The 9544-nt window shown below is 44.3% G+C and overlaps 1 protein-coding gene across 1 annotated transcript in view; it reads left to right on the top strand.

Annotated features, from left to right (window-relative positions):
* Positions 1-8364, top strand: part of MMAB (metabolism of cobalamin associated B) — a 198485-nt gene extending 190121 nt beyond the window's left edge. Inside the window, exons 8-9 of the mRNA XM_069619415.1 lie at positions 1734-1793; positions 8146-8364. Of these exons, the coding sequence (XP_069475516.1) occupies positions 1734-1793; positions 8146-8230 (145 nt within the window). The 3' untranslated portion in view covers positions 8231-8364. The remainder of the gene's footprint in view (positions 1-1733; positions 1794-8145) is intronic.
* The last annotated feature ends 1180 nt before the right edge of the window (positions 8365-9544 follow it).

A 9544-nucleotide genomic window follows, 5' to 3' on the forward strand; every position in this document is an offset into this window, starting at 1 on the left:
CTGTGATTTGTTTTTTGACTGGCAGCCAATGTATCATTTATTTAGCGCTGGAGTGATATGTTCCCTTTGTAAGAGTTTGAGAAGAAGTCTGGCCGCTGCGTTCTGTATGTGTTGCAGATTCTTCAATAGATAATCTGACATTCTGAGGTATATGCTGTTGGCGTAGTCCTCTTGTAATTCTTCAATTTTGTAGATGATTTGGGTGTCATCTGCGTAGTTGTAGCAGGGGAGACCGTGCCTTTTTGTGAGGTTGATTAGTGGAGTCATCTAGTGGGGATAGGGAGGATCCTCGTTGTACTCCACAGGTGGTGTCCCGCGCCTCGAATTTGAATGGTTTTATCCATACTGTTTCTATTCTTTCAGATAAGAAAGATTTAATCTAGAGCAGCGGTGTGTCGATGATCCCTATTTCTTCCAGTCTCTTGATGATTTTGTGGCTGACTGTGTGGAACACTGCAGAGAGGTTGAGTAGTATCAGTGCTGAGTTTGTTTTGGAATGTGCATTGGTCTTTAGGACAACCCAGATAGAGAGAAGTGCCATCTCTGACACCTCTATTGTCTGAAGTAGAAATATGTCCTTATGTCGGAAGCAACAGATGAGGATTTGTTTAGCTATCAAATGAATCTCCACGCAATGCTTTTATTATTTGTAATACATAAGGCAAGCTACATAGCCAATGGATGTCTCTTGCTGTTACTGCAATGTGCAAGGACATCTGGGCATAGATTGGGACTGGGACTGACACAGCACAGTCCCTCTATTGCAGAATTAGAAATAGAGCCTATTTAGCAGTGAGGGCTTGAGGTTGTCAGCGTACCCATTTTCCGAGGACCTGGGAAAACAAACTCCACAAGCCAGCAAACTCTCTATCGAAATTGTCAGAAGACACAGATTTGGGTAGCTCGCTGGCGCTTTGTGTGTGCCCTTAGCATAATAAATGCCACACTGGCAGTTATCACCGAAATGTAAAGTCTTGTAGAAAACAATTGTTAATCGAATGAGCCACTGTTTAAGACAGACATACTGCTTTCTGCTGTGCCTTGTCTGCTGGGGAGGCGAGGGGAGAGGATTTTGCTATTGGCCTCAGAGGATTGGGAGGTGATGCAACATATTGCCTGGGAAGAAGAGCCTTCTGTCTGGGATCAGCCCAGTTCGTGTACAAAACACACTGCACTAGCAGGTATACAGGTGGCCTCTCTGAGTGAGCGGCCTAAGATGGAACCTCGTGGGAGGCCTGCTGCTTTGCATAAAATTAAAGTAAACCTGGGGAAAATAGGAAAGACCATAATTTAATGCACATGTAAAGCCCTTGAGCTGCTTTGTGCGCATTTCATTTGTCAAAAGACTCGCCCTAGCAGTGATATTTTTGCAAATCACTAGCCATATATACTCCTTTGGACAGTTTCAGCATTCAGGCACAGGCTGATTGTTAGCAGAGGTCGCCTGCTCATATTTTCTAAATGCGCATAGCTTCTAATTGGAACACACTACACACAGATACAGCTTCAACGGCCCACAGGAAAAAATACAGCCAAATCCCTTTTAGGGGAGTGCTGATCAAGAACCGGCCCGGGAGCAGGTTTTGGAGGCTTGCTGGGCTCCGCTCCGCCCCGTCCAACTTAAAGAACTGAATACGTTTACTTCAGAGGCAAAATGGTCAGGATGTGTTAATAGAACATTTAAAACTATGTATAGAACTAAAGTAACTGCTATATATTTCTTCTTTCTCAAGTGTGGTTCCCATCGTACAACAGAGAGAAGCTGATCCACATGTGGCCAGATATCTAAACAGGTAAAACCGTCTGAGACTCGCATGCACTACTCCCCTGTGATATCTGTTACCAGCACCATCATGAATGTATCCTATTGTGAAAATGTGGCACAGTAAAAGATGCTGGCCAAGGAAAATGTTAACTTACTTTGTTTTTGTTAATTAACCTTTCTTTTTGTTTGTAAGTGGCCAACGTTTATTTTCTTGTGGCCTCTGAAAATAATCCTACAATCCAACAAGGAAATAAATGCAGTAAACCATGCAATATGATCTGACAAGGCAGAACAATGAAGTATATTAGTAACCAATGGCAAAGAAAGCCTGCGTTATGGAAACAGTTTATAGATAAATTGCGAAACATAAGCATACTCCCTCTGTCCTCCACCCCAACCTCCCTTGTGAAAAAAATCTCCAAAACACAGTTCTATAAATTCAACCACCTCAAATTTAATTTAATAGTAGAGCACATAAGATTATGACAGTCTTTTGCTCCCTCGTTTAGAAATAGTGACCAAATACTGTAAAATGTTGTTGCTGCTCCCTAAAGTATGTGAGGCGTTCCGTTATAAGCAAAATCCACACTTCCGCGATTTTCGTAGGTGAATCAGACTTCCTCTGTAGCCTGGCAATACAGCACTTTGACGCTGTCGATAACTTCAGAATCAGATATAGGTCTGTTAAATTGGAAGCAATTCCCGTAGCCAAAAGCCCCTAAGGGTTGGACATACCACCATACATGGATAAAAGATCCCCTCACCCTTAAGAACATTTCACTTTTAATCGTAAATATCCTATGGCGAGTGTCTGAGGACTATACTATTTGTATACATGTTTGTAATACACCTCTTCCATTAAGCACCGTCCTTGCTCATCTAATTGAACTCCAGCATCTTTCTCACAAGCCTGTAAATGCCTCGCACTCCCGCTGGATTTTCGATTCAACAATTCCATATAGATAGCACACATGAGGCCCTTTTAAGGGGGCTGCCCCCTATATCTTTTATACTATGTTGGTAAGGGGTCTGCTGGATACCAAAGAGCAAAAGTTAGTGTTGAAACTGGAAGTACCCCATTAGAGTCCATTCACTAACCTTAAAGTTGGCTTACAAATCAATAAGTGAGGGCCTACCCGAGTTCAAGCTATTTTCTCCGTCAATACAAAGACTGGTATGCTGCAAGAGGTCTAGAACCTAAAGTGGAACAGGTCTTGTGATCACAATCAACAAGGTAATGTACAACAATGTGTCTCCCATGAAACAACACAAAGGGAGCAGTTATGTTACCTTACTCAAATCTATGAAGTGACCATGAAACACAAACTGATAGAACATAATTAATCCTGGCTCTGTCCCTGGGATTCTGGTATTTGTCTTGCATCCTTCTAATCATACTCCACCTGAAACCAAATCTCTCCGGAACCAGCTTCAGGTATCAAAAACCTTCTTAGAATCAAGCTTGAGCAAGACTGTTTTGAGTTTGGATTGGTGGGTCTTATCTCATATTAATGAAGTTATTGCTATCTGCAATTAAGCCTGCTTGATTGGGGTTTAACAGTATGGAAAGCTAGCCCGAATAAGGCAATCCGGAATGTTTGTATGGTTCCATGCCATTTCCACAACTTTGAAGTAATTTTCTTTGGTTAGTCTTGGTTGCTACCTGGTTGGGAGACTACCGTCAGACATGTGCTGTGTTCTATGTGCTCTGGATCTAGGCACTAGTGGATCTGTAGATTGAGGTTGTCCTTGGTAATGTGAAGCCTCGTTTCAGGGTGCAGGTCCCATCTGGTACGATGGTGCGATATGTAGAGTGTGGGTCTCGCGAGTGGCCTGTTGGGTCGGGGGACATATAGTCAAGAGCAAAGAGGGCCTAGTATAGGAGCGCCCTCTTACTTGGTTTGCAAAAGGATATGATATCAGCCAGGCATAGGAAAATGCTAGCATGAATTAAAAAGCACACTAAGGTTAGGCAGACGTGATCACTATCATGCCGTCCAGGACTCCAGCAAACCTAGGCGATGTGATACTAGCATGTGATACTAAGCATGCAGTCAAAAGTATCGGACACTGCACAAGTAAAGTGTGTAATTCGGTAAATAATGGGCCTAACATGAGAGAGTGCTAACAACATAAAAATGCATACATAAGTCTGGCATAGGAGCATAATGAGCACACAGTCATATGAAATACAACAGGACTCATGTACGTGGTGGAAATGTGTTACATTCACAAGTCACTAGTAGTTACTTGTGTCACCAGTGGGAAGGGGTGTATATAAGAATGAATTAACAAATTAGTATTTCAACTGGCGTGAGGCATGGGAAAAAGGGCTAGCCATTGAAATGGCAAACTGGAGACCCGGTGATGGATATCGGTACAACCGGACGCAACGTCGAATACAAGTTTGGCAAAAATGGCCTAGGCGGTGCAACAACCAACTGTAGCTAGTGACCGTGGGATTCGTGCAGGAGGTTAAGGCACTGTTGGGAGCGTTATTCACTGACTTAACATTAGGGGTGCCTTAATAAGTTTAGGATATTCGCGGTAGACACATAGAGGTATTCAATAGGTTAAGAGTGATGACTCGGGTACAGCATATTTGACAACTGGATACAGTGAGCACTGCACAGCACAACACGGGGGTCACTGGTACTACGAGCAGTCTAGTCAATGTGCAGCAGGCTTACAGCACTGCGGTATGGGAAGTCACAGGCAGGCATGGGAGTGATAGTATTCACCGTGAAGCGGGTAGATGGTCTCGCTCTCAATGCGAGTGGCAGGCATTGTGAATCAGATGGTACCCTTGGGTGGCAGTAACCAGGCAGGGGAAAGAATGTAGTTGGCAGTAGAGAAGAGGTTATTATTAGGAATAATTATATGCAGTACCCTTTGGGAACACTATACACAATTAGGACTATAGTGGCAGCACACAATCACCTTTGGTACAAGCCTGTACTACACAGTAAAGTGGTAGCAATGGCTGAGCAGCCAGACTTATCTCAAGAGCAAGTCAGCCGTATCAAACAGTTACACAAAGGACAGCAGTTACTATGATTCAAACAAACACTGACTCATGGTTTTCAAGTAAAAGAATATACATTTATTTACTCTTCAGTTGTATAACATTTCACAAAAGTAAAGCAGTTAAAAAAATCACACTCTTAATACACCACACCACTCCCAATAATTTCCAGACAAGTTAAGCTCACAAAATGAAGTGGGAGCAAAATGACACTCAGTTAATTAAAAAGGGAGGGAAAGACAAAGTTAGGTAGAAATGGAACAGGACCAACAGGTAAGTAGGCAGGGCAATGTAGAAAGAGGAACTAAAGTGATAGAATCAAGTCAAATAGGCTTAGGGCCAAAGTCTATAGGACAAATCATTTGCTCAAGATTACACAGTTCAGGGTAGTTCACGGTTAAGTCTTTGCCAAGGGTTCAGAATGCAGTTGATCAGCAGAAAAGTTAGTTTAAAGAGAAGAGAAGGACAAGCCCTCGGATTGGCGAAGGTTCCATACCTTTCCACGGCGGCTGGACGAAACGAACAACCGGATGTTGGACAGTACCTTAAATGGAGAAGAAGCGGTAGCTGCGGCAGACGTTCCTGGTAGTTCCAGCAGGCTCACGGTTCCTGAAGCAACTGTCAGACTGACACGAAGTAGGAAGACTGGAGGGTCCTATACCACCCAGGGAAGAAACCAGCAGCAGGGCAAGGCCACAAATAAAAGGTGCGCTCCTTAAAACCCAAGCGGGGTCCGACCTTCCTGGCTATCCGGCCCACTGTAGCTCTGTATAGCGAATTCGACCAGAAGAGGGGGTCCTGGCTTGGAGTTTGGGCGAACTGGTTGGTCCCACCAGCTCAAGGGAAGAAGATTCTTGGAAGATCCTCTCTGTCGTTGGAGTCTGAAGATTCAGACCTGCAGCAGGGCTTCACTGGGTGGTTCAGTCGTGGTAGGGGTCCTCTTACGTCAGCTCCTCTTCAGTTCTCGCGTTCCAGTAGCGACTCTGCTTTTCCAGACCCAAAGACCTGCTTTTTATGCAGTTTTCCCCCATTCACACAGCCTGGCTGTCAATCACACAGCAGGGTGGCTGTCCTGGCGGGGACAGTCACCCAGCCAATCAAACAGGAGTACGACCTGCATTACCAAGGGAACCCGTGGCAGGGTTCCTAAAACCCTTCCCTCACATCCTGCCTACCCAGACTTTCATGCGCCTAAAGGAGGGCTTCTGTGCAGAAACCCGCGAAAGACTGAACAAAGGAACCAAACCTGGTTTGGCGCATAGAGACTAACACAGGAAATACTTTTCCAAAAAGAAATGGTGACTAAACCCAGCCGGAACAATATTAAAACCAATATGGTCAAGCGGGTTTAAGTTCGAGGCTACCAAGATAGCCTAAAACTATACCATGCTTATTTAAGATAACCGCGGTAGGAAAAATAGGGTAGTTACCACTGCCACCAGCCAAGTCTTAATGGAAAGGGAGCAAAACAATGCTCCAAGAGAGACGGACAAAAAGGGATAAGTATTAACCCTTTCCAGTACTCTATGTAAGATGGTTTGTACTGGGTCTGTTGATTTTAAAAGACTAGTAAAGTTAATGGCAACTTTACATCTCCTGGGAGACAGTAGTCAGTCCCAGAAAAATGGAGATGAGTTGGGAAGACTAAAAGACAACCCTGTGTCCCTGCACTGAAGGTGCTGTATAACACACAGTAACAAGATTATGACTGTGGAGTAGGTGAGGCTCCACAGTCTATGAACACAAAAATGTTAAACACACACAGCAAAACACATGTAAAAGTGGGAAAAAGGGCTCACACTCTTACCAGGTGGAAAGAATAAATCCTAGAAATCCAGCAAAGCTGCTGGGGGACTCACTAGGTAAGCAAAATTAGCCATACTTGAGAATTCTCCCTAACAGTTATGCCCACACATTCAACAAGCGTGAGGTTTCCATGTCAGCCCAAATTTAGAAAAGGTCAATGAAAAGTTAGCGGCAGGTTGGACTGGCTGTAGCCAGCTCTTGCATGTGAAATGTTCTGGAGGGCCTCCCAATGTACCCTTTCAGTGTTTGACTTGAAAGGTGCAGCCTCTACTCTGAAATTCAGACTTTGATGTGCAGGTGTCACTAGGAGAAAACCTCTTCACCATCAAAGCAGCACATGGCCAGAACCCTTAAGTATCTTTGTCTATACAATTTGCACCATTGAGGGGTGTGTATTGGTGGTTAGGGCGTGTAAAAAACACTACTCAGGACCTCCCAATACTGGCTTCTTCCTGGCAAGGTCTTTCTGCCTGTGTTAAACTTCTCAAAAAAGCACAGTTCTAAACGCTTTCTGATCCCTGAAACACTACAAGGGAAAACTCTCATTTCCGAGTGTGTGGTTTGGCACTCTGCCTTTTCGGAGTGTCATTTAATGGGTCTGACCAAGTTACTCGGAGTCCAATTAGCAGGTGGGTTTTCGTTTGAAGTGGGAGCCTGACGGGCTTAGCCTAGTTGGGGATGGTTTGGGTTAAGCTGTGGGTGCACGGCCACCTACCACTTCAGACTTTGACAAAAAGCATCAGTCTTCCCTACTTCCATCCCCCAAACGTTTACAAAATGTCGCCCTATGTGATTTAAAGCCTTGCGAGTGCAGTCGCTCGAAAGGGGGTCTAGTGATAATCTTCCAAACCATAATTGTAAAGCCGTTTCATTAGTTCTGCATGACCTTTGCAACATGTACCAGAGTCTAGCCTTTATTTCAATGCCTACGGTAGCAGTAAACATGCAAGGTTCAACACCCTTGTCTGACAGTATGGAGATTTTCAAGGATACATGCTTTGGTTTATAAATGAATGGAACAGCATTATCCAACACTGTTAAGGGTCTCCATGTTATGTCATTACAAAGGTGCTCAACCATATGAAAACCAATCTTGATCCTTCAGAAAAAAGGGAAAAGTGTAGACCAAACCGCATACAGATGGCACTCATGGAGACTGAGAAAAGCAAACGAGATTGATCCTTGACCCCGTTCATGATCCTCTGTTTCCCCTTTAATGTTATTGATAACAGAGTTTAATGCATGAAAAACTAGGAGGCTGAAGCCAGAAAATCCCTGTGCAGTTTAGCAAACACTTATGCTAATTCCGAATGGTTTATACATTGCACGTGTAATATGATCCTCCATCTGGTTAGTTGCACATGCTTTGCAAGGGTGTGAAGAGGGAAAGGAAGCAACTCAAAATATGGTCTACAACTCTTGTGTTCCGCTGATGAGGGGAAAACAATGTTTCTTGTGATGTGGAAATACTCTACAATATCTGTTTTTTACAACTCTTAAAGCCTATTATTGCTCTCTGCTTAACCTCAATTATTATTGATTTCCACAGGCTCAGCGATTACCTTTTCACTTTGGCAAGATTTGCAGCAAAAGTAGAAGGCAACAAGGAAACTATATATCGAAAAGAGGACTAATACAATAAATGTGCCTTGTTTGAGAAATTGTCCACTGTTACATAATGTTAAACCCATTGTTAATTCTGAATATATATTATTTTCATGGAATGTCATCTTTCTCAGAAAATAAATCATGTGTTATCATCTCTTAACATTACATTTAAATTGTTAATTAGAAACTTTTGGCAAGTAATGGGCGTCTAGGAAAGAAAAGATCAAGAAGACTGTGGGCCTCATTATACGTTGTGCAGTAAAAAACGGCATTTACCGGCATGGTGCCATTAGCGTTTCCGCCCTCGCAAGAGGGCGCTAATTGCGTACCATTACGAGTATGCGGACACGAGCATAGCGCCATGCCGGTAATGACCCTACTGCCATGCCATGAAAGTCCCCAAAAAGTCCCTTAATGGCTTCGACCAAAGTGCTAATAGCACCTCCGCCCTCACGCTAGAATCAAATTGCAGTCACCGCCATTAGTGGTCACTGCTATTAGCGGTCACCATTAAAAAGCGGAACCGGAAATAGCGTCATCGCACAGGAACGGGAAAGAGCACGGCGGCCATCTTTAAAAACACAATCCATTGCCATCCTCTGCATCCAGGACCTCTTTCCAGGAAACTCTAACACAAATTCATCCCGTATAGCCCAAAGATGCCCAAGGCTGTGAAAAAGAAAAATTCAGCAATGAGGAGCTGATCATGCTCACTGAGACACTTGCGGCAAATGCCAATGTAGTCTTCAGCAATGACATGCGGCGGGAGACCCTCCTCAAGAAAAAGGACATGTAGGCAGAGGTTGCCCACAGTCAGTGCGTTGGGCACCACCACCCGCACAGTCAAGGACTGCCGTAAGAGGTGGGACGACCTCCGGGTCCGTGTCAGAAACATACTGTCAGTGAATCGCAAGCTGGCAATGGGCACAGGAGGTGGCACCGTTTCCCCTCTGAAACTCCGGGAGTGGGAGGAGACCTGCGCCTCCACAATTGGTGTGGAATCGGTAGAGGGAGTTGGAGACATGGAGCATGGTGTGGCCACTTCATCCGATGGAGGTGAGTGTATACATCAAACAATGCACAGTGAAGGGTGAGGGGGCCCCCCAAATATGTTTCCATATTCAGGCGATGGATCCAGCCACAAACATACATGCATGCATCACCACATACACGTGCAACACAGACCCATTCATGCATGACCCACCTGACATCCCCATTACCGGAATCCTAACTAAAGAGTCCCCAATGCATAGAGAGGCATGAGGTAAACATTCTGCATAAGGCACGTTGAACCATAAACGATGATATTCCCTATTTTTGACCCCTACAGGATCACAGAC

This window comes from Ambystoma mexicanum, chromosome 10, assembly GCF_040938575.1.
Source record: "Ambystoma mexicanum isolate Mex_15411 chromosome 10, UKY_AmexF1_1, whole genome shotgun sequence".
NCBI lineage: Eukaryota > Metazoa > Chordata > Amphibia > Caudata > Ambystomatidae > Ambystoma > Ambystoma mexicanum.